General features: G+C 42.6%; 1 protein-coding gene across 1 annotated transcript; it reads right to left on the reverse strand.

The window, feature by feature from the left end:
- Positions 1-16,278: 16,278 nt before the first annotated feature.
- Positions 16,279-17,915, reverse strand: LOC123441497. Its single transcript, XM_045117908.1, has 2 exons — positions 17,329-17,915; positions 16,279-16,959 (listed from the first exon to the last, which is right to left on the reverse strand). Exon 1 carries the CDS (start codon positions 17,913-17,915, stop codon positions 17,373-17,375), a length of 543 nt encoding a protein of 180 aa, XP_044973843.1. The 3' UTR covers positions 16,279-16,959; positions 17,329-17,372.
- Between the last annotated feature and the right edge of the window lie 8,353 nt (positions 17,916-26,268).

Consider the following 26,268-nt stretch of genomic DNA (forward strand, 5'->3'; position numbering starts at 1 on the left):
GCACCTTTGGTAAGTGGAACTTGGTAAGGAAACATTCATATATTGTGCTGAAATTTATTGTCACTTGTCACTATGGATACTAATCCTTTCAGGGGCTTGTTCGGGGTATCTTCACCTCGAACAGAAGCACAAAGAGTTTCTCCTCAACCGGCTGCACCTACTGAAAATATTTCCTTTAAATTTCCTTCGGGTATGCTTGAGAAACTGTTGGCTAATCCTTTTACAGGAGATGGAACATCACACCCAGACTTGCATCTGATCTATGTAGATGAAGTTTGTGGTTTATTTAAGCTTGCAAGTGTGACCGAGGATGAGGTCAAGAAGAAGGTCTTTCCTTTATCTTTGATGGATAAGTCATTGACATGGCATAGGCTATGTGATGATACTAGATCATGGGACTACAATCAGTTGAAATTGGAATTTCATCAAAAGTTTTATCCTATGCATTTAGTACATCGTGATCGGAATTATATTTATAATTTTTGGCCTCCTGACAGAGAAAGCATCGCTCAAGCTTGGGGGACGCTTAAATCAATGCAATATTCATGCCCCAATCATGAGCTCTCGGGAGAAATTATCATTCAGAACTTCTATCCTCGGCTTTCTCATGATGATCGCACCATGCTTGATACTTCTTATACCGGTTCTTTTATGAAGAGAGATATTGACTTCAAGTGGAATTTATTGGAGAGAATTAAAAGCAACTCTGAAGATTGGGAGCTTGAAGAAGGTAAGGAGTCAGGTATGAATTTCACGTTTGATTGCGTTAAATCCTTTGTTGAGACAAATACTTTTTGTGACTTTAGCGCTAAGTATGGACTTGACTCTAAGATAGTAGCTTCATTGTGTGAATCTTTTGTTGCTCATATTTATCTCCCCAAAGTGAAGTGGTTCGAATTTCATCCTCCTTTAGAAGCCAATGTAGTTAAACCCACTCCAGTTGAAGAGAGAGTCAATGCCTATAATGATCCTGTGGTTCCCAGTGCTTACATTGAGAAATCACCTTTACCTGTTAGGATAAAGGATCATTCTAAAGCTTCAACTGTGATACATAGAGGCAATATTAGAACACCTACACCCCCTGAGCAAATTAGAGTTGAACCTAGCATTGCTATTATGAAAGATCTTCTATCTGAAGAAGTTGAGGGACATAATATTCCCTTTTGTGAAGATGCTGCTAGAATTGCTAAACCTCACGTTAGAGACAAACATAGGCATGTTGTTGGCATGCCTGTGGTTTCTGTTAAGATAGGAGATCATTATTACCATGGTTTATGTGACGTGGGTGCTAGTGTTAGTGCAATACCTCAATCCTTATACGATGAAATCAAATATGAGATTGCACCTGTTGAGATAGAACCTATAGATGTCACTATTCAGCTTGCCAATAAAGATACTATCTGCCCTGTGGGAATTGTTAGGGATGTTCAAGTCTTGTGTGGTAAAACGAAGTATCCTACTGATTTCCTCGTTCTTGCTACCGCACAAGATAGCTTTTGTCCCATCATATTTGGAAGACCCTTCCTCAATACTGTCAATGCTCATATTGATTGTGAGAAGCAAACTGTCATTGTTGGCTTTGAAGGTCTGTCACATGAGTTCAATTTCTCCAAGTTTGGTAGACAACCTCACAAAAAGAGTCGCCTAGTAAGGATGAAACTATTGCCTTAGCTTCTATTGTCGTGCCTCCTACTGATCCCTTAGAGCAATACTTGCTTGAGCATGAAAATGATATGCATATGGATGAAAGGGATGAAATAGATAGAGTTGTCTTAGAACAATATCCTATCCTTAAGAATAACTTGCGTGTTGAACTGCTTGGGGATCCACCCCCACCAAAGGGTGATCCTGTTTTCGAGCTTAAACAGTTGCCTGATATTCTTAAGTATGCCTATCTTGGTGAAAAAGAGATATATCCTGTCATTATTAGTGCTACCCTCTCAGAGCATGAAGAAAAGAAGTTATTAAAAACTCCGAGGAAGCACCGTGCTGCTATTGGATATACTCTTGATGATCTTAAGGGCATTAGTCCCACTCTATGCCAGCACAAGATTAAAACCGATCCTGATTTCAAACCAGTTGATGATAATCAAAGGAGATTAAATCCTAAGATGAAAGAGGTGGTAAGAAAAGAAATACTAAAGCTCCTGGAAGCAGGTATTATCTATCCTGTTGCTCATAGCGATTGGGTGAGTCCAGTGCTTTGCGTCCCTAAGAAGGGAGGCATTACCGTTGTCCCTAATGATAAGATGAATTGATCCCACAGAGGATTATTACTGGCTATAGGATGGTGATTGATTTGAGGAAATTGAATAAAGCCACTAGGAAAGATCATTACCCTCTGCCTTTTATCGACCAAATGCTAGAAAGGCTGTCTAAACACAAACACTTATCCTTTCTAGACGGTTATTCTGGTTTCTCCCAAATACCAGTTGCACAATCTGATCAGGACAAAACCACTTTCACCTGCCCTTTCGGTACCTTTGCTTATAGACGTATGCCTTTTGGCTTATTTAATGCACCTGCCACCTTTCAAAGATGTATGATGGCTATATTCTCTTACTTTTGTGAAAGGATTGTTGAGGTTTTCATGGATGACTTCCCCGTTTACGGGTCTTCTTTTGATGATTGCCTCACCAACCTTGATCGAGTCTTACAAAGATGTAAAGACACCAATCTTGCCTTGAATTGGGAGAAGTACCACTTTATGGTTAATGAAGGCATCGTCTTAGGACATAAAATTTCCGAAAGAGGTATTGAAGTCGATAAGGCTAAGGTTGATGTGATCGAGAAAATGCCATTCCCCACAGATATCAAAGGTATAAGAAGTTTCCTTGGTCATGTTGGTTTCTATAGAAGGTTCATTAAAGACTTCTCTAAGATTTCTAGGCCTCTTACCAATCTCTTGAAAAAGGACATTCCTTATTTCTTTGACGATGATTGTGAGGAAGCCTTCAAAATACTTAAGAGGGCTTTGATAACTACACCTATTGTTCAACCACCTGATTGGTACTTGCCTTTTGAGATCATGTGTGATGCCAGTGATTATGCTGTTGGTGTTGTCCTAGGGCAAAGAGTTGATAAGAAGTTGAATGTTATTCACTATGCAAGTAAGACTCTAGACAATGCCCAGAGAAACTATGCTACTACGGAGAAGGAATTTTTAGCAGTCGTGTTTGCATGTGAAAAGTTCAGGTCTTACATAGTTGATTCCAAAGTCACTATTCACACTGACCATGCTGCTATTAAGTACCTCATGGAGAAGAAGGACGCTAAACCTAGACTTATCAGATGGGTTCTCTTCCTACAAGAATTTTATTTGCACGTTGTCGACAGAAAGGGTGGTGACAACCCAGTAGCAGGTAACTTGTCTAGGTTGGGGAATGTTCTTGATGACCCACAACCTATTGATGATAGCTTTCCCGATGAGCAATTGAATGTCATCAATGCTTCACGTAGTGCACCATGGTATGCTGATTATGCAAACTATATCGTTGCCAAATATATACCACCTAGTTTCACATACCAGCAAAAGAAGAAATTCTTCTTCGACTTGAGACATTACTTCTGGGATGATCCTCACCTTTATAAGTAAGGAGTAGATGGTGTTATTAGACGTTGTGTACCTGAGCATGAACAGGGACAAACCCTACATAAGTGTCACTCCGAGGCCTACGGAGGTCACCATGCGGGAGATCAAACTGCACACAAGGTATTGCAATCAGGTTTCTATTGGCCCACTCTCTTCAAGGATGCCCGTAAGTTTGTGTTGTCTTGTGACGAATGTCAAAGAATAGGTAATATTAGCCAACACCAGGAAATGCCTATAAACTATTCACTTGTCATTGAACCATTTGATGTGTGGGGCTTTGATTATATGGGACCTTTTCCAAAATCCAATGGGTACACTCACATCTTAGTTGTTGTTGATTACGTCACTAAGTGGGTAGAAGCTATCCCCACTAGTAGTGCTCATCACAACACCTCTATCAGGATGCTGAAAGAAGTTATCTTCCCTAGATTTGGAGTCCCTAGATATCTAATGACCGACGGTGGTTCACACTTCATTCATGGTGCTTTCCGTAAAACGCTTGCTAAGTACGATAAGTACGATGTCAACTATAGAATTGCGTCTCCCTCTCACCCTCAGTCCAGTGGTCAAGTAGAGCTAAGCAATAGAGAGATTAAACTGATTCTGCAAAAGACTGACAACAGGTCTAGAAAGAATTAGTCTAAGAAGCTCGATGATGCACTGTGGGCTTATAGAACTGCCTATAAGAAACCCATGGGCATGTCTCCGTACAAAATGGTGTACGGTAAAGCATGTCATTTACCTCTTGAGCTAGAGCATAAAGCTTATTGGGCAATCAAAGAGCTCAATTTTGATTTCAAACTTGCCGGTGAGAAGAGATTATTTGATATTAGCTTGCTTGATGAGTGGAGAACTCAGGCATATGAGAATGCCAACTTGTTCAAATAGAAGGTTAAGAGGTGGCACGATAAGAGGATACAAAAGCGTGAGTTCAATGTAGGTGATTATGTCTTGCTATATAACTCTCATTTAAGATTCTTTGCAGGCAAGCTTCTCTCTAAATGGAAGGTCCCTATGTTGTTGAGGAAGTATATCGTTCCGGTGCTATCAAGATCAACAACATGGAAGGTAATTGTCCGAGAGTGGTAAATGGGCAGAGACTCAAGCATTATATCTCAGGTACTCCCATAAATGTTGAAAGCAATATCATCAATACCATAACTCCGGAAGAATACCTAAGGGATATTTATCAGCCTGTTTCAAACCCCGACAACGAAGAGGTATGTGATTCGGTAAGAAAACAGAGTCCAAAACTTTTCCACTAGGATTTTTTCTCCATTTTGGAATATTTGAAAAAATAAAAAAATTGTAAGTAGTCCAAAAAGTGCGCGAGGAGGCGACAAGCCTGCACGGCGCGCGCCCACCCCCTGGCCACGCCGTGAGGGCTTGTGGCCACCTCGTGCGCCTCCCGGACTCTGTTTTCATGCAGGGTACTCCTTCTGGTCTGAAAAAAATCATTATATATACTCCCGTTTGGTCTGACCCCTGCATCACGCAGATTTCCTCTGTTTTTCGTTTCGAGCCTGTTTTTTGCCGTAGATCTAGGTCAAGATGTCTTCTCGGGATTCAGAGGGGGAGAGCTATGTGGCTGATTACCTTGCTAACCCCAAGGTCTATGGGGACTTTGATCCTTATGGCTGGACCTCTGATGAGGAAGAAGATTATGATCCCAAGGGGAAGGAACAAACGAGTTCCAATGAAGAGGAGGCTCCTCTACCTCAACCTGGACGCACGCATGTGGAGTTCAAGAAGTCGAGCCTCCCTGACTCAAGGAAGAAGCCTAAGACCTTGTTTATCCCTTCTCGTTTCTTGCAGGAGAGTAAGCAGGAATTATGCCAAAGGGTGTTGAAGCTTGAAGAGGAAAATGATGATCTGAGGGAGCAGAATTTTATGCTCAAGTGGAAATTAAACAAGCTCAAGACCTCTTCAACAACCTCACCACCATCACCACCAAAGGAAGACAACTAAGCATTGGTATGGGCAATCCCCTTGGCTTGTGCCAAGCTTGGGGGACTTGCCCCGGTACCGTATCACCATCACATCTTTTGCCTTTACCTTTGTTTTAGTTTTCCTTTTTAGTTTTCTTTTTCTCTATTAGATTAAAAGTCTTAGTGTTTAAGTCTTGAGTTTTCCTTTGTGTCACCCTGATGTATTCGCGCTCGTGAGCCATATAATAAAGAGTGTCTTAGTTGCAGGGCTTTCCCTCTTGCCATGATCAAAAGAGTGAGAATAGAACAAAAGCATGAAAGATCATGGAATGATCTTATGGGAAGTGATGGCTTCACATATAAAAAGAATGAGGATTGAAACTTGTTGAGGGTAGGCAAACATAGACCTTGGTCATTGTTGCAATTAATAGGAAGTGATAAAGAAGGAGAGGTTCACATATAAATATATCATATCTGACACCATCTATGATTGTGAACACTCAATAAGTATTGCATGCCTAGAAGTAGATGTTGGACAAGGAAGACAACATAATGAATTGTGTTTGCTTGGCTTTGAGCAATGTTATATGATGAGAGATCCCCTAGCATGTGACGATTTCTTCCACATCACATTAGCCAAACCTCCCGCACCAAGTAGAGATACTACTTGTGCATCCATAAACCATCAACCCAGTTTTGCCATGTGAGTCCACCATACCTACCTATGGATCGAATAAGATCCCTCAAGTAAGTTGTCATCGGTGCAAGCAATCAAAATTGCTCTCTAATATGTATGATCTATTAGTGTGTGGAAAATAAGCTTTATACGAACCTATGATGAGGAAGACATAAAAGCGACAGACTGCATAATAAAGTTCTTTATCACAGGAGGCAATATAAAGTGACGTTCCTCCGCACTAAGAGGACACACATCTAAACCTAAAAAGCGCATGACAACCTCTGCTTCCCTCTGCAAAGGGCCTATCTTGTACCTTTACTTTTTGCCCTTGAAAGAGTCATGGTGATCTTCACCAATTCCTTATTTTGCCTTTGTCTTGGCTACCGTCACATGCTTGCGAAAGATCTATATTCATATGTCAACTTGGAGGTAGGCATTCATGAATTATTATTGTTGACATTACCCTTGAGGTAAGCAGTTGGGAGGCAAAACTGTAAGCCCCTATCTTTCTCTGTGTCCAGCTGAAACTTTGATCTCATGAGTACCACGTGAGTTGTAGCAATTGTAGAGAACGAAAGAATGATTGAGTATGTGGATTTGCTTTACAAGCTCTTATTTGACTCTTTCTGATGTTGTGATAAATTGCAATTGCTTCAATGACTAAAGGCTATCGGTTGTTACTTCCCGGTAAGGTTCTTGATCCATGCTTTACTTTGTGAAGGAATTATCACTTTAGCATGAGATATTATATGTTGGTATTGCTGTTCTGATCATGGTCATGATGCATGCATGTTCGTATCTTGTTTTGTTGACACCTCTCTCCCTAAACATGTGGGCTGATATGTCTCCATCGTATCTACTTTTCCAAACTCTTTTGCCCGTGTTTTGGACTCTAATTTGCATGATTTGAATGGAACTAACCCGGACTGACGTTGTTTTCAGCAGAATTGTCATGGTGTTCTTTTTGTGCAGAAATATGCCCTGTTGCCACCGAAGGGCATGGGTCAGTGGGCCACAGGCCCTGTTGCCGCGACCACCCCCCTGGCCACGGCAACCAAGCTTGTGGGACCGACGTGGCTCTGCCGCCCCCAAACTCATCTCTATAAATTCACTTTCGCCCAGAAAAAAATCAGAAGAGAAGATTTTGTCGCGGTTGCGATAGGGAGGCGCCGCCACATCCTGTTCTTCATCTGGAGGACAAATCTGGAGTCCGTTTTGGGCTTCGGAGAGGGGAAATCGTCGCCATCGTCATCATCAACCTTCTTCCCTCTCCAATTCCATGAAGCTCTTCATCGTTCATGAGTAATATATTCGTAGGCTCGATAGGCGGTGATGAGTAGGATGAGATCTATCATGTAATCGAGTTAGTTTTGACGGGGATCGATCCCTAGTATCCACTATGTTCTGAGATTGATGTTGCTACTACTTTGCCATGCTTAATGCTTGTCACTAGGGCCCGAGTGCCATGATTTCAGATATGAAATTATTATGTTGTCACCAATATATGTGTGTTTTAGATCCGATCTTGCAAGTTGTAGTTACCTACTATGTGTTATGACCCGGCAACCCCGGAGTGACAATAACCGGAACCACTCCCGTTGATGACCATAGTTTGAGGAGTTCATGTGTTCACCAAGTGCTAATGCGTTGTTCCGGTTCTTTATTAAAAGGAGAACCTTAATATCCCGTAGTATCCTTTTGGACCCCGCTGCCACGGGAGGGATGGACAATAGATGTCATGCAAGTTCTTTTCCCTATGCACGTATGACTACACACGGAATGCATGCCTAGATCACATGGACGAACAGGAGCTAGCCATATATCTCTCCGTGTTATAACTATTGCATGATGAATATCATCCAAACGAATCAAAGACCCATTACCTACGAGTTCGTCCCACTGCTACTGTTACTTGTCTTGCTGCTACTACTGTTACTACTATTGCTGCTGCTGTTACTAGTGTTGCTACTTGCTACTGCTGTGACTACTGTTTCTGCTGCTGTTACTTGCTACTGCTATTACATGCTACTGCTGTCACTACTGTTGTTCCTTGCCACTTCTATTACTCATTACACTGCTGCTACCTGCTACAATTCTGGTTCGCTCGTCGTTGACGGGAAAAGACAATTTCCGTCAACGGGCAACTTCTGGCGCCATTGATACGACAGTTAGGAATAGTCTGCCGTCAACAGATCATTTTTGACACCGTTCTTATCATACTACTTTGTTGCTGATACTTTTCTTGCAGATACTAATCTTTCAGGTGTGGTTGAATCTGATACATTCAGCTGCTAATACTCGAGAATATTCTCTCACCTCCTGACTGGCGAATCAACAAATTTGGGTCGAATACTCTACCCTCGAAAACTGTCGCAAACCCACGCTCTGGTGGGCCATTGCAAGACAATTGCTAATTGTTGAGCAACTGGGAGTGCTAGCAGCATTCTTCTGGCGGCGCTGCCGGAGAATGTCTGTTGTCACAGTAGCAGCATTTTTCTGGCGCCGTTGCCGTGGATGGTCTGTTGTCACAGTAGCAACATTTTTCTGGCACCGTTGCCGGGGAGGTATTGATATATTCTTTGAGTCACTTGGGATTTATATCTGCTGATCACTATGAAGAATCTGAAGGATCCAAAAACCAAAGTCTTTCCCTCAACTACGAGGGGAGGTAAGGAACTGCCATCTAGCTCTGCACTTGATTCACCTTCAGTTATGAGTAAGTTTGCAACATCACCTCCTGCTAGAAATCTTGATATGTCGCCTGTGCTTGATGATGCTTATGATGCTACTGCTAGAGATGCTATGCCTGATACTGCTTTGCCTGATGATGCTAGAGATGCTATTTTGCCAGATGATGCTATGCTTGATACTGCTAGAGATACTACTTTGCCTGATGTACCACTAGGGGTGTTCCTTGATGCTCATATTGCTAGAGTTACTGCCAATACTCGTGATGCTTCTGAAACTGCCGATACTATTGAGATAGAACCTGCTTTTGCTCTTGCTAGATCTAGCTCTCCTAGATATGAATTGCCAGATATACCTGAGGGTTACGTTATTGAGGGATAGCTAGCTGAGGATTTTCTTGCGTGTAAGGATGCCTATGACGCTGAGTAATTACTTCTCAAGTGGAAGGAAAAATCTGTGAAAGCTAGGATGAAATACGACCCGAAGTTTGCAACTTCACCTATCTTTATCACCGATAAGGATTATGAATTCTCTGTCGATCCTGAGATAATCTCTCTAGTCGTATCTGATCCTTTCCACGGTTATGAGTCTGAGACGGTCGTAGCCCATCTTACCAAACTACACGATATAGCCACCCTTTTCACTAGTGAGGAGAAGATCCACCACTACTATATCCTTAAGTTGTTTCCTTTCTCTCTAAAGGATGACGCTAAAGCCTGATTCACTTCTCTTGCTCCTGGATGTGTGAGTAGTCCCCAGGATATGGTCTATTACTTCTGTGAGAAATATTTCCCTACCCATAAGAAGCAAGCTGCCTTGCAGGAAATATACAACTTTGCTCAACTCAAAGAAGAGAGTCTCCCACAAGCTTGGGGGAGGCTCTTCTAGCTACAGAATGCTTTGCCTGATCACCCTCTTAAGAAGAACGAGATACTTGATATCTTCTATAGCGGACTTGCCGATGCTTCTAGAGACCACCTAGATAGTTGTGCCGGTTGTGTTTTTAGGGAACGAACTATAGAACAAGCTGAGGCTCTACTGAATAACATCTTGATCAATGATAATGCTTGGCCTATTCCCGAACCACCTCCTAAGCCAACTCCATGAAAAGAGGTATTCTATTGCTCAGTGCCGAAGATATGCAAGAAGCCAAGAAATCTATGCAAGAGAAAGGCATTAGATCTTAAGATGTCAAAAATCTACCACCTATCGAAGAGATCCATGGTCTCGATAACCCGATATAGGTAGTTGAAGTAAATTCTCTGTGTAGGTTTGATGAGACTGATATTCCTTTTGATAAACCTGCTAGCCTATGCTTTGATGAGTTTGACAACTTTGTTGCAAACAACAGAGTTTCAATGATTATGTTAGCATACATTTCGAACAAAGTACTCGTACGCTTAGTCATTTAAGTGTTTATGTAGACAGAAATGTCAACGATCTGAAGCTTCTGAGTAAACATGCCTCTATGATTACTACTCAGGTAGAACAAGTACTTAAAGCTCACGGTGACCTGCTCAATGAATTAAATGACAACTCTGTCAGAGTCATTACTAGAGGAGGCAAAATGACTCACGAACCTTTGTATCCTGAAGGTCATCCTAAGAGAATCGATCAAGATTCTCAAGGAATTAATGCAGATGAACCCAATCATCCTAAGGAGAAGAAGAAGGATGATAGAAACCTGCATGCTAGTTCACCAAATACTATCACACCTGAAGAACCAGATGATATTTCTGCGTCTGATACAGAAACACAATCTGGTGATGAACATGAACCTGGTGACAATATGGACAGCGATGTTCATAATAATGCTCAACCTAGCAATGATAAGGATGTCGAGATTGAACCTACGGTTGATCCTAATAACCCACAACCTAAGAGATACGATAAGAATGACTTCACTGCTAGGAAGCATGGTAAAGAAAGGGAGCCATGGGTTCAGATACCTATGCCCTTTCCTCCTAAGCCATCCAAGAAAAAGGATGATGAGGATTTTGAGCGCTTCATTGAAATGATAAGACACGTCTTTCTGCAGATGCGGTTAACTGATATGCTCAAAATGTCTCCGTATGCCAAGTACATGAAAGATATCATGACCAATAAACGGAAGATACCAGATCTTGAGATCTCCACCATGCTTGCCAATTACACTTTCAAAGGTGGAACTCCTAAGAAACTTGGTGATCCCGGAGTGCCCACTATACCTTGCTCCATTAAAGGAAACTACGTAAGAACTGCCTTATGTGACCTTGGAGCCGGAGTCAGTGTTATGCCTCTCTCTCTCTTTATCGTAGACTTGAACTGGATAAGTTGACACCCACTGAAATCTCTCTGCAAATGGCCGACAAATCAATTGCTTTCCCTGTTGGCATTTGCGAGGATGTGCCTGTTGTGGTTGCTAATACCACTATCTTAACAGACTTTGTTATCTTGGATATTCCCGAGGACGATGCCATGGCTGTCATCCTCGGAAGACCCTTTTTAAACACTTTAGGGGCTGTTATAGGTTGTAACAAAGGCAATGTCACTTTCCATGTCAACGGTAATGAGCATACAGTGCACTTTCTGAAGAAACGATACCAAGTACATTGCATCAATGCTATCGAAAAAACTTCATCGATTCTTATTGGGAGCTTTGAATGCCCTATTCCTCGTGTCAGTATGAAGTATGAATTGCTTGTTGGGGAGATTCATATCCCCATTGAGGTGACTTAGTGGCTATTCGAAAATTCTTCGTTCTCTCTTGCGATTCGAGAAAGTTTTGTCATAAGGATTTGATCAACCCCATTGACGGATTTCTTTCGATGACCATGAAATGGATGAACCAAAGAGTCGCATACCTCTGGTTTAAGCTTTCATTTTCTTTTGCTTAGAATAAAAATGAGAGGTTTAGTTTAGTTTTTCTTGTTTTCTGTTTTAGCGTCCCGGAGAAAAATACCCCAAAAATAAAAGTTCTCCGGTAGTCCTGAAAATCTAGTATGATTTTTTCTAGAATATTTGAAAAATACTGGGACAGAGAGCTGGCCTGGGGGCCACACCAGTGGGCCACAATCCCTGTCACCGCGCCCACCCCCCTGGCCGCGGCAAGCAAGCTTGGTGGGCCCACAGGGACCCCCTCCACTCATTCTAGCTCCCATCCTCTTCTTATTCCTCGAGAAAAAAATGTTTGGCAGATCAAACCCGTGTTCTTGCTCATTTGGTAGTGATTTTCGATCTCCTTGCTCAAAGCATCATTCTCCAAATCGTTTTGGGGAAATTACTCCTTGGTAAGTGACTCCTCCATTGGTCCAATTAGTTTTTGCTCTAGTGCTTTATCCTTCGCGTATTCTTGCCACCTTGGTGACCCTGTTCTTGAGTTTGAAATGTTGATTTTAGCTGGTCCCAAGTAGTTTTAGCGCGTGATATGTTCTCTAGGCACTAGTAGGAGTAGTTGCTAGGAGTTGGGTTAATCCTTACTCACTTTTCTTTCGAAGTCTCAAACATTTCAGAATTTTTCAGAGCTAGAAAAGGAAAAAGATGAGGAGGTTCTTGAGAGGATCTTCAAGCCGTAACCCCAAGGAGGATGAGAAGAGCCACCACAAGTACGTGGTTCCTCGTGTCACGGAAGTTCGAGCATGCGAGTGGCCAAGTGATGAATTTTTGCGCGCCGTCGGGCTTTATGAAGACTTTTATCACTTGGTGGAGAACGCAGGTCTTACCGCTTTGTTGAAGATAAGTGTTCACAATACCTCGTCCTCACCAATATTTTCGTTCAAAGCTTCAACTTTTACCCGAGGAAGAATCCTCCCATGATTGAGTTCATATTGTACGATATCCCCAGTGCATGACACTACAGGATTTTTGCAATGAATGCAAATTACCTTATGTTGGGGATATTCATGATCCTCATCCACGGGACTTGGAGGATTTTATAGGTACTATTGATGTTGGAGAGGAGAGAGGAGTGTCTCGCGCTAGAATGCTAGCATACATTTTCCTGTGCTTCGATACTTCTCATTATTTGTGGGAAAATGTTTGATTGGCCGTGGGGAGGCTGGATCACTTAGTTCTCCAGACCTTGCAGTCTTGCGCGAAGGTCTTTATAGCACTAAGCACTACAAGGAATATGCTAATACACGACGCTATTTTTTCGTCGCTACATCGTCACGGTTTTTAATTTATGACGATCTCATGACGAAAAACCAAGTGTCGAAAATGGAGCGTCACAAATGAACAGCAGCGACGTTTTGATCAAAATCGTCGTAACTTTTACGATGATTCTAGGATTGTCGTAACCTTTACGACGATCTTAAATCATCGTTAGCTATCAAACTCAGTCCTACGTGGTAGTCCTACATGGCAAAATTATGACGAAATCAAAACGTCATGGTTGAAATCAGCCCAACCCATTTCAATTGATCACATGGGCTGATTTTGTCTTTTTGGGCTTTTTCTTATTGGTCTTCTTTTTGGGCCTTAGCCTATTTATAGCCACTTTTAATTTTATTTTTTTTGAATTTTGGTTTGTGGCCTTTTACTTTCTATTGAATTTCCTTTTTGGCAATTTTATTTTTGTACTGGTCCAACATGTCATGGTGATCTCAAAATTTTGTCAAATTTTGGGCCTCGAGATTTTTACATTTTGATCTATAGCATTATGAAGGCAAAAATATATCTGATCCAATACAAGTGACAACACAAACTTAGAATCAACCTAAATTTAATACTAATATATTGTCTTTTTGACCACTTTCAATCCAAGAATGAATTTCAAATAGAACTAAGAACACATAAAATTGATCAAATATACAACTAAATAAATCTATTACAATCTTTACAACATAGATGTGCTACAATATGCTACTCTAAACTGAGTAAGACTTCAGAGCTTCACACTTGGGTTCACACTTCAGGGCTTCACACTTCACACTTGAGCTTCTATAAAAGAGGAACCAACACAATTTTAAGTCTACAATACAACAATCGATACTAATAAATGGATGGAGCAGTGGTACTAACACTTATAGAAAAGAAGTGGTAGTAACATATAGCAGGAAGTTCAAATAATACATCAAATGATGGCAGAAAGGAGCAAATCAATACCTCTGAAATATTACCAGAATACAATTTCTGCATCTAAAGGTTACTATGAAAAAGAGAAGGCGGTGTGGAATGTGATCGTAGTGCTATGAATGGATGGGGATAGAAGAAGCTCCCTCTCTATCTCTCCCTCACTCTTCCTACACAAGAATGGAAGTTACAGTAAATATAGAAGATCAATTGTTGGAATCGTAACACCGTCCTTATCTCAATCTCTTTGCCGACAAAAGAAAAACACAATGATATGCAAAGAATTAGAGGCGCATATGTATGGGCCTCTCCAACCAAATTAACTAAACTTTAATGGATTTGGAGCAACAAGCGTCCAAATTGAAAGCATCCTGCCATTTACCAAAAAGAAGTGTTGTATCCAGCATGTTTGTACTCTAGAAGGGAACAAATCATCTCAAAAGTGAGCAACAAACAAAATACTTGATCCTATGCATATCAATACCAATGTAATTTCCTAGACAACAGTTGAGCATCTACAAGTAACACACACAAAGGACACGCCTAGCAGTAGAGAATCTAGCGATTTATTCATTCATCATCACAAATGTTATTTAATTTCATGAAGCCATGGTTCAAACAACAAAATTTGAAGCCAGCCCACTCAACCTCTGCATTTCACACAGTCACCAGTTGCTTAAGGCACTACTAGTCGATCTGTTACAAGAGTAAACTTGCGAAACCCCTCGTGGAAAGTTACTTGAAAGGAAGTCGATCGCCGAATAATCCTCATTGAGTTCAGAACAAGAACAGGAGAACTAGACAAGGGAATAAATTTGCGAAGCCCCTCCTGGAAACTAGGCTAGAGCAGAGCAGTAATAACTTGGGGAAAAACAGAGTGGGAGGGATCGACCTTGTCTGGGAAGTCGGGGTGAATGGCCTCGCCGCCGTGGAGCTCCCCGGGCTCCCGGTCGTTGTCATTCTCCTCGTCACTGCCATCCATGGAACTTCTGCAAACCAAACAAATGAGTAAGGGATTCAAAGAGAGAAGGGAGGATGTGAGATGGGTTGAGGTCGCCGCTGCACCGGCGAACCTGGGAGCTGGTACAAAATACACATAGATAAATTCACACTTGTGTTAGGTGTGAGTGCATTTTGCAAGGGAGGAAAAAAGATTATGCTTGGTCCACTCAAATCAGCCACCCTCCTGATAATGTTTGCTACATTTGGTCGATAAATAATATAAATTCTTCTCAAAGTGGCCAGTTCTAAATACAAGGTAAATCTGCTAAGCATGTCATTAGAAGTACACTAGTATAACACAATGTTCTAGTGTTTAATTAGAATGTTACAACAGTATCAGGTGCCCAACAAAATTCAGAGATGCTCAAAATTTACCCTCCTGATAACAAAAAAGCATGCCATTTACGAAAAGAAAGAGTTCCATCCAGCCTATGCGTACTCCACACAAGAACTAATTCTGCCATCTACAAAGAAGAAGAAGAAGATTTGTATCCATTGTAACTGTACTCTTCACGGAAACATATCAACATGCCCAAATCACTCCATACATATCCATGCATGCATGGCAAGACTGAGCGCAATGATTATACTGACTTACGCAAAAAAATAAGAAAATAGGAATAGGGCACTACTAGTCTGATAAGCATACACCACAAGGCATTGTTCTATTTCAAAAAAAACAAATTAAGGATAAGCTCAAGTTCCAGACCAAGGGGAACAAGTCAAAAGCAATTTTGTACCTACATAGTCAAGCAATCAGTTTATTTTTTCTGATTAGGAAAATAACATAGAATGCATTATAATGATCTTGAGGTCTAAGCATTTACTCGTGTGCTAATAGGCGGAAGTCTGTTTTGGCTCTCAGGTCCACTTGCTCCTGAAATCTGGACCATAAGTTCTCCTCGTGATGCGAGACAGGTGTTGTATACTCAAGCGTATTCCATAGCATCAATTGATTTATGGAACAGTGCAAAGCATCACCACTGCTGCATTTAATGCACCCGTCCCACGTGAGTCTCAGCCGTTAGTTCAGACGGAGAGGCACCGTAAGGTGCAATGTCACTGTTACCTGTGTCATCTCGCTGTCGTCGTGACGAGTACGGTCAGGTAGCTACAAAAATAGCCGCAAACATCCAGACTCGCTCCATATTCTAAGAAATCTATAGCAAGAAATCTACACCAATTGAACGTATGCATATTTTCATTCTAAGATTAGACTCGTTTTTTTCCAGAACAACTGTGTATCAACAATGACAACCCATACTCAATGCTGCAACATGGCGCTATGCAGCACCTGAAAATAAGAAACTGTGTATCTGCATTTTCAGACACACATGTTTCATTATTCAAAGATTTCATGAATTTTCCACTGAACTATAGCACCACTCCCTTCAAGCTATCGACATCTACACTTATCTTCCACTGTGTCAGCTTCGGCCACAACTATTCACTGTTATTCACTCATTCGGGCATAATCCACATTCAAAGTATTTACGACCTGTCAGATATAGATTAGTGTTACCTTTCCGTCCATCTTTCCCATCGGTTGGGCAGATGATGCATCATCACTCTCGCTACGCTCGTGAATCACAGCTAGCTGGTCGCCGTCCACCGCGTCTCCAACTCTAGTAGCAGAGGTTATGTATCCATTGCAGGCTTCACTCTCAGTTGCCACAGCGTCACCAAAGATATATGCAGCCACACTGGCCAAAACTCCATACAAACTAGACACTGGTCTTCTTGGGATGTTCTCCCTGCATCTAGCATAGCAGGCTGCGGTAGCACACTCCCCGCTGTGTAGGATCCGCTCTCAAACATGCTTTCCCAACTTATCCACATACCCCCGGATCGTTTGCTCCAGTGCATCGATCCTCTCCAAACACGACGTCCTGGGAACCATCTTTTACAGCCAAGAAAACCTAATGCAGCAACAGACTACATGGTCACCCAATTTGTCTACATATGCCCTAATAGCCGTCTCCAGTGCACCAGCACCAACTCTCTGGACAGGGCGTGCTCTGCAATCCAAGAGAAATGCCTTGAATATTTGACAGAAAAATATATAATCAAATATGACATGCACTTGCATTTTTCTTTGAAATTTGCTGGACGTAGCTCTGCAATCTATTCATTTGGAAAATACAATTGAACACTCGTCGCCCGAGCGTGGGATCATCACTTTTCGTGCAAAATACTAAATCAGAACCAAACTAGAACTACTGATGGACTTTATCCATTTTTCATATAAGTCACGGTTTTTTGCAGCAGACACCGAGTACTGATGAGCCGAGCAAACCAGCATACCAACAGATCAGGCATTTTCATGCATAATTATCAACTAAATTGTTAATGCAAAGCACATGCGTTTTAGCAAATAGGCTAATTACCTTTTAGTTCATTCAGGTACTGGTGGATCCATCTGGGTAGTTGACTATGCCAAGGCAGCGTTGCCACTTTCAGTAGGATCTTCAATTGCAACACCCCAGTCTCCAACCTGCAGTCCTTCAACACCTCCATGGTCAATGGAATCTACGTTGTCCCCTTGGATCTTGCTGAAATCGGATGTAACAGCGGCACCAGCAGCCACAGTGGCACGACGCATCACCCCGGGGCGCAGCTTCTCGGAGAGCGGCCGCGCGGCCCGTTGGCGCAGCGTGCCATCGGAGAGCAGCTGCCGGGTCTCCACGACGAGCGCGCCTCGGCGGTTGCGGATGCGCACGGTGGCGACGTGGACGGCGCGCATGACGAGGGCCAGCGGGGAGGAGGCCGCGGGCAACAGCGTGCAGTCATCGCAGGAGAGCTCCAGGAAGAGGTTGAGCAGGTTCTTGGTCCCCAGCGCGGATCCCCAGGAGTCGAGCGTCGGGCCAGGGAAGCGCTGCCGGAGGTACGCCGCGAGCGAGTCCAGCATCGGGAAGGCGAGGATGGTGCCCCGGACATAGGGCCTGACGCGCTGCCCCGTGCGTTCCTTCACCATGGCTGCCACCGCCGGAGACGAGGGGTTCAGGGATTGGGGAGGAGGTGGGGATCGGGAGGGGTTCATGGGATCGGGTGGGGATCGGGACGGGGAAGAGGTGGCGGCGGCGGCGAGGAGATGGGGACGAGGGAGGAAGGGTTGGATGGGGGGATCTGAGCTAGGGTGGGGTTATTTCTTTTTCAATTTTTTTTTCTGTAGATAGATGCATGGATGGATGTGGGATGGAGAGATGGATGGATGGATGTGCGTCATGTCATCGATCCATGTGAAGGTTCTGGTTGGTTCAAAAAATCACTGATTTAAAATAGTTTCCAAGTACTAAAAATACAGGAATTTTGTGAAGCATCTACCAAAAATGTTTTTCAAAATGACATCACACAAATTTTCATTAAAGATAGACCACATTTAAAGATGAGGACCAATTTGTATGCATTTCTGATCTTTCTAGTTATTTTTAATTATTTTCCAAGTGGCAAAATTTGTTTTTTTTAAGAACCTACCAAATATTTGTTGCAAAATTGAACTCCATCAATTTTCTATAATACTAGTACATATTTAGTATACAATTGACCAAATGATTGGGTGTCAAAAGCTTTTATCCACCTCTCATGAAAAAGAAAAGTTTTTTGCCGATTCAACTCGAAGCAGGTGAAATTTGAACTACAGCTGCCTCATAGTTCGCTACTTATTTTTTCAAAAAACATTTCTAGTTACAAAAGTATCTATTTCTTCATAGATACTCCAAAATATTTGCAAAAAGGAATGCATGTCAAAATAGCACTTGATACATAAAACACGTAAACATAATAGGAAAATGAATATTGCTGAATTATTTTTGAACTATGGAAGGAAGGGTTTTCACAAATTTGAGGAATATATGATCCAAAGTATTTATGAGAATTTTCAAGAATTTTTTAAATGACAGAATAGTAGGTTGCTTCACAAACTAGGTGGGTTTGGCACGTGACATAGAATGGACCCACGAGTGACATGTCAACATAGTTAGAACATGTTACGACATTTCTATAATCGTCATAAAAGTTATGACGATCTCATGTTATGCGGTTACGACGTTTTTGACTCACATCATCGTAATTTATATGTAGATTTGCTCCCCTCAAATGGTTTACGACAATCTTGGATGAAATCGTCATAGATTTATGACGAATTCAGCAACGATGTCTTAAAAAACGTCATGTATGAGCATATTTCTTGTAGTGAAGACTTATAGCCTAGGTGCTATAGTAGCTCACCGGTTGAACACAAACCGTTCCAAAGGTGTCGTCTACGGAGGTATCTATGCTACTCGTCTCGCTAGACACTTTGAGATACCCATTAGACTTCGCGAGGAAGAAGAGATGCTTCTTCCTGAGAAATATCTGGATTATGACAGGATGGTTCGCCATGATTTTCTTGATAGAGATGCTAGTAGACGGATGATTTATAACCTGGTATTTAGTCAGGGTACTCGAGAGACTATTACTTTGCCTGCTCCTTCTTTGTTCGATCTTCATGCAGGCAGGTACAATATTATGCCCTCAGACATCTACACATATTGGGGCCTAGCCCAACCACAGGTACCCGTGCCCGAGCCGCCAGTCGTGTACCAGACGCCAGTTTATCAGTGGGAGCCAGAGGAGCTCACACAACAGTGGCATCCACGGTCCACTCCGGAGTATCCCAGAGCTGGTTATTTCCCACCTTGGGAGTAGACCAAGCTAGGCCGAAAGCCTAAGCTTGGGGGAGTACGTGTTCTCACCGACTTTACATTCATGCTTATGCTTTCACTTTGTTCGTCGGTGATCACACTTTGCCACTGTATTATCCATGCTAGTTTATTTTCATTTTCTTGTTTTCTTGTTTTGTGACCTTTTGAGAAAACCCAAAAAAAATTTCCTTTCTTCTTTTGCTTGTTGGGAGCTTTCCCGTGTAAATAGTTTTCTTTTTCTTTGGGTCAAGGTAGAAGATATTGGTTACAATGTTTAGTGGCTCTTGCATGCATACCTGCTTAGCTTTCAAAGAGTCATATTACTTTGTCTTCTCCTTTGTGTTTGCGTGCAGATTTCAGCTTAGTCCAATGCACGAGCACGCTTATTATTGTTCACATCGTTCGATCGTGCAAGTGAAAGGCAGTAATGATGATATATGATGAAGTGACTGAGACTGGAAAAGCTGGTATGAACTCTATCTATTTTGTTTTTGTAAATATGAGTAGCTTGTCGTCCCACATTCAACTTTGTTGTGAGAGAACCATGTTTGCAATGACAACTTAGAGATCATAGTTTTTGATGCCATGCTTATTTAGCTAGGAGCTTACAATGGTTTGTCTTGAATACCAACATAGATTTTGAGATGACTATGATGTAGTATGCTAGGATGATATTCTCCTTTGAATGATTCAAGTGGCTTGACTTGGCGCATGTTCATGCATGTAGATGAAACAAAATCAACATAGCCTCTATGATGTTCGTGTTCATGGTGATTTATATCCTGTTCATCCTTGCATTCCATGTTAGTCAAACTCATTGCATCTTGATGACTGTTGTCGCTCTCCAGTTGGTCCCTTCCCAGTCTTTTGCTAGCCTTCATTTGTACTAAGCGGAATACTGCTTGTGCATCCACTTCCATAAACCCAAAAGTTTTTCCATGAGAGTCCACCATACCTACTTATGTGCGGTATTTACCTACCGTTCCAAGTAAATTTGCATGTGTCATTCTCTAAATCTTCAAGAAATATTCTGTTTTGCATGCCCGAACTGCTCATGTGGTGACAGGGGGCTATTGATATCTTCCATGTTAGGCGTCTTATCCTCGACATGAGTTTATTCACTTTCATTCACGAGAAAGGGGCCGGTAATTGGAATGCCCAGTTCCACGCTTAAATCGAAAACATAACTGTAAAACAAGACTCCCCCGGATTGATGTTAGTCTGGACGATACCCGAGGATTTGGCTAGCCGTGGAGTGTGATTGATTGGTAGTGGGGGAGTTAAAACTTTACTTTTCTGTTTGGGAACCGACTATAGCATGAGTAGCGTGGAAGATATTGAGAACTCTCGGTCATTGCGTTGACAATGAAAGCATGCCACCCAAAATTATTATCTCTGTTTTCAAAGCTTGAGCTCTGGCACCTCTGCAAATCAATGCTTCCCTCTGCGAAGGGCCTGTCTATTTATTTTCTTGTCGAGTCATCCTCTTCTTATATAAGCACCAATTAGAGAGCACCTCTGTCATTTTTATGCTTTGCTTTTGATTGATATTGAGTATGACTATGACTGGATCTTCGTTGCTATGAATTACAATGTTTAGTCAGCCCTTGATCTTTGAAAGTGATCTGCATTTATGTTTTGCGGTCTCAGAAAGAGCCAGCAATATACCACCTATTCATATTGCTTCATGCTTGTTTTGATTGAATTTTTGGTATCTGAAACTCATTATTATTAGCTCGCTAGCTGATTATGCCATTGATATTAGTCTACCGTGAGACCTTTGTGTCACTTGCTTATGTGGTTAACTGGTGATCTTGCTGAAATTCTGGTTATGAGTTAGACATAGTTGCAACAACAAGATCAAACAGAGTTTGTCAAAGTTTTTCTTTCTCTTTCAGTTTGTCAACTGAGTTGCTTGAGGACAAGCAAGGTTTTAAGCTTGGGGGAGTTTGATACGTCTCCATCGTATCTACTTTTCCAAACTCTTTTGCCCTTGTTTTGGACTCTAATTTGCATGATTTGAATGGAACTAACCCGGACTGACGCTGTTTTCAGCAGAATTGCCATGGTGTTGTTTTTGTGCAGAAATGAAAGTTCTCGGAACGTCCTGAAAATTTACGGAGAATTTTTCTGGAATATATGAAAAATACCTGCGCAAAGATCCGACGGAGGGCATGGGCCAGTGGGCCACAAGCCTGGTTGCCGCGGCCACCCCCCTGGCCGCAGCAACCAAGCTTGTGGGGCCCACGTGGCTCTGCCGCCCCAAACTCAGCTCTATAAATTCACTTTCGCCCAGAAAAAATCAGAGGAGAAAATTTCGTCGCGTTTGCGATACGGGGGCACCACCACATCCTGTTCTTCATCTTGAGGACAGATCTGGAGTCCGTTTTGTGCTCCAGAGAGGGGAAATCGTCGCCATCGTCATCATCAACCTTCTTCCCTCTCCAATTCCATGAAGCTCTTCATCGTTCGTGAGTAATCTATTTGTAGGCTCGCTGGGCGGTGATGAGTAGGATGAGATCTATCATGTAATCGAGTTAGTTTTGACGGGGATCGATCCCTAGTATCCACTATGTTCTGAGATTGATGTTGCTACTACTTTGCCATGCTTAATGCTTGTCACTAGGGCCTGAGTGCCATGATTTCAGATCTGAAATTATTATGTTGTCACCAATATATGTGTGTTTTAGATCCGATCTTGCAAGTCGAAGTTACGTACTATGTGTTATGACCCGGCAACCCCGGAGTGACAATAACCGGAACCACTCCCGGTGATGACCATAGTTTGAGGAATTCATGTGTTCACGAAGTGCTAATGCGTTGTTATGGTTCTTTATTAAAAGGAGAACCTTAATATCTCGTAGTATCCTTTTGGACCCCGCTGCCACAGGAGGGATGGACAATATATGTCATGCAAGTTCTTTTCCCTAAGCACGTACGACTACACACGGAATGCATGCCTACATCACATTGACGAACGGGAGCTAGCCATATATCTCTCCATGTTATAACTGTTGCATGATGAATATCATCCAAACGAATCACCAACCCATTGCCTACGAGTTCGTCCCACTTCTGTTGTTACTTGTCTTACTGCTACTGTTGTTACTACTGTTGTTGTTGCTGTTACTACTGTTGCTACTTGCTAGTGCTGTTACTACTGTTGCTGCTGCTGTTACTTGCTACTGCTGTTACTTGCTACTGTTGTCACTACTGTTGTTACTTGCCACTGCTATTACTCGTTACACTGCTGCTACCTTCTACAATTCTGGTTTGCTCGTCGTTGACGGGAAAAGACAATTTACGTCAACGGGCAACTTCTGGCGCCATTGATACGGCAGTTAGGAATAGTCTGCCGTCAACAGATCATTTCTGACACCGTTGTTATCATACTACTTTGCTGCTGGTACTTCAGGTGTGGTTGAATCTGATACATTCAGCTGCTAATACTCGAGAATATTTTCTCACCTCCTGACTGGCGAATCAACAAATTTGGGACGAATACTCTACCCTCGGAAACTGCCGCGAACCCACGTGCTGGTGGGCCATTGCAAGACGATTGCTAATTGTTGAGCAACTGGGAGTGCTAGAAGCATTCTTCTGGCGCCGCTACGGGAGAATGTCTGTTGTCACATTAGGAGCATTTTTCTGGCGGCGTTGCCAGGGAAGTTCTATTGTCAAAGTAGCATCGACATATTTATTGAGCTCGGCTTTCGCTTGAGGACAAGCGAGGTCTAAGCTTGGGGGAATTGATTCGTCCATTTTGCATCATGTTTTTGTGTTGATATTTATCGCTTCTTGGGCTGTTATTTCACTTCACGGTACAATTCTTATGCCTTTTCTCTCTTATTTTGCAAGGATTGAAAGTGGAGCAAGTTTGAGATACCTATTCTGCACAACTCCAAACGCCGTAAAAATCAACGAGGATTGTTTTCTCGATTTATCAAAAATACTAGGCCGAAGAAGTGCCAGAGGGGCACCAGGGGGTGCCCACAAGCCTGCACGGCGCGACCACCCCCCCAGGCCGCGCCATGAGGGCTTGTGGGCAGCCCACTGGCCCACTTGCCCCCCTCTTTTGCTATATGGAGGGTTTCGTCTAGGAAAAAATCAAGGAGGAGCTTTTTCGTGGTTTCGCCGCCGCCACGAGGCAGAACTTGAGCAGAACCAATCTAGAGTTCCGGCAGGACGATCCTGTCGGGGAAACTTCCCACCCGGAGGGGGAAATCATCGCCGTCGTCATCACCAACACTCCTCTCATCGGACGGGACTCGTCACCATCAACATCTTCATCAGCACCATCTCATCTCCAAACCCTAGTTCATCACTTGTAACCAATCTCCGTCTCGCGACTCCGATTGGTACTTGTAAGGTTGCTAGTAGTGTTGATTTCTCTTTGTAGTTGATGCTACTTGGTTTGTTTGGTGAAAGAGTTTATCTTCATATCCTTGATGCTACTCATTACATCTCTGGTCATGAATATTATTATGCTTTGTGAGTAGTTACTTTTGTTCCTGAGGACATGGGATAAGTCATGCTAATAGTAGTCATGTGAATTTGGTATTCGTTCGGTAGTTTAATGTGGTGTATGTTGTTTTTCCTCTAGTGGTGTTATGTGAACATCGAGTACATAACACTTCACCATTATTTGGGCCTAGAGGAAGGCATTGGGAAGTAGTAAGTACATGATGGGTTGCTAGAGTGACAGAAGCTTAAACCCTAATTTATATGTTGCTTCGTAAGGGGCTGATTTGGATCCAGTAGTTTAACACTATGGTTGAACTTTGTCTTAATTCTTCTTTCATAGTTGCGGATGCTTGCGAGAGGGGTTAATCATAAGTGGGATGATTTTCCAAGTAAGGGAAGTACCCAAGTGTCGGTCCACCCACATATCAAACTATGAAAGTAACGAACGCGAATCATATGAACATGATGAAACTAGCATGACAGAAATTCCCGTGTGTCCTTGGGAGCGTTTTTCCTCTTATAAGACTTTGTACAAACTTGTCCCTTGCTACAAAAGGGATTTGGAAACTTTGCTGCACCGTTGCTACTTTTGTTACTTGTTGCTTGCTATGAATCATCTCACCACACAATCACTTGTTACCGACAATTTCAGTGCCTGCAGATCTTACCTTTCTGAAAACCACTTGTCAGATCCTTCTGCTCCTCGTTGGGTTCGACACTCTTACTTATCGAAAGGACTATGATTGATCCCCTATACTTGTGGGTCATCAGTGACGGCGGCGAAGTTGTCGGTGTAGATCGCCGTCATGATGGTTGCCCTGGAGGTGCTCCGGCGCCACTCGGAGAGTGGGGAGAGAGCTTGATACATCTCCAACGTATCTATCTTTTGGATGTTTTGCATGCCTTTTATTTATTTTTGGGGACTAACTTATTAACTCAGTGCCAAGTGCCAGTTCCTGTTTTTTCCATGTTTTTGACCCCTTTCAGAGGAGATTTTGAAACGGGGTCCAAACGAAAGAAACTCCCCGAAAAGATTTTTTTTGGAACGGAAGAAGATCGAGGAACGTGGGAGCCAAGCCAAAGGAGCTCCAGAGGCCCCACAAGCCCCCACCCCGCGGCCAAGGGGGCCGGGCCATCCAGGCTTGTCGGCCTCCTGGAGGTCCCCTGACCTAGATCTTTTGCCTATATAATCCCATAAATTCCAGAAAAAATCAAGAGACGATCGCAATTACTTTTCCGCCGCCGCAAGCTTATGTCTCCGCAAGATCCCATCTGGGGCACGTCCTGGTGCCCTGCCGGAGGGGGGATTCGGACACGGAGGGCATCTCCATCAACACCATGACCTCCCCGATGATGCGTGAGTAGTTCACCATAGACCTACGGGTCCATAGCTAGTAACTTGATGGCTTCTTCTCTCTCTTCGAACTTCAATACAAAGTTCTCCATGATCTTCATGCAGATCTATCCGATGTAATCTTATTTTGCGGTGTGTTTGTCGAGATCTGATGAATTGTGGATTTATGATCAGATTATCTATGAATCTTATTTGAGTTTCTTCTGATCTCTCTTATGCATGATTTCATATCCTTGTAATTCTCTTCGAGTTGTGGGTTTTGTTTGGCAAACTAGATCTATGATTCTTGCGATGGGAGAAGTTCTTGGTTTTGGGTTCATACCGTGCGGTGACCTCACCCAGTGACAGAAGGGGTAGCGAGGTACGCATCGTGTTGTTGCCATCAAGGGTAAAAAGATGGGGTTTTCATCGTTGGTTTGAGATTATCCCTCTACATCATGTCATCTTGCTTAAAGAGTTACTCTGTTCATCATGAACTCAATATACTAGATGCATGCTGGATAGTGGTTGATGTGTGGAGTAATAGTAGTAGATGCACAAAATTTTCGGCCTACTTGTCTCGGACATGATGCCTATATGCATGATCATTGCCTTAGATATCGTCATGACTTTGCGCGGTTCTATCAATTGCTCGACAGTAATTTGTTCACCCACCGTGATACTTGCTATTTTGAGAGAAGCCTCTAGTGAACACTATGGCCCCCAGGGTCTACTCCACACCATATTTTCAGCCTTACACTTTTTACTTTGTTGCACTTTCCGCCTTCAGATCTCACTTTGCAAACAATCTTGAAGGGATTGACAACCCCTTTGAAGCGTTGGGTGCA

This window comes from Hordeum vulgare, chromosome 3H (assembly GCF_904849725.1).
Source record: "Hordeum vulgare subsp. vulgare chromosome 3H, MorexV3_pseudomolecules_assembly, whole genome shotgun sequence".
Classification (NCBI taxonomy): Eukaryota; Viridiplantae; Streptophyta; class Magnoliopsida; order Poales; family Poaceae; genus Hordeum; species Hordeum vulgare.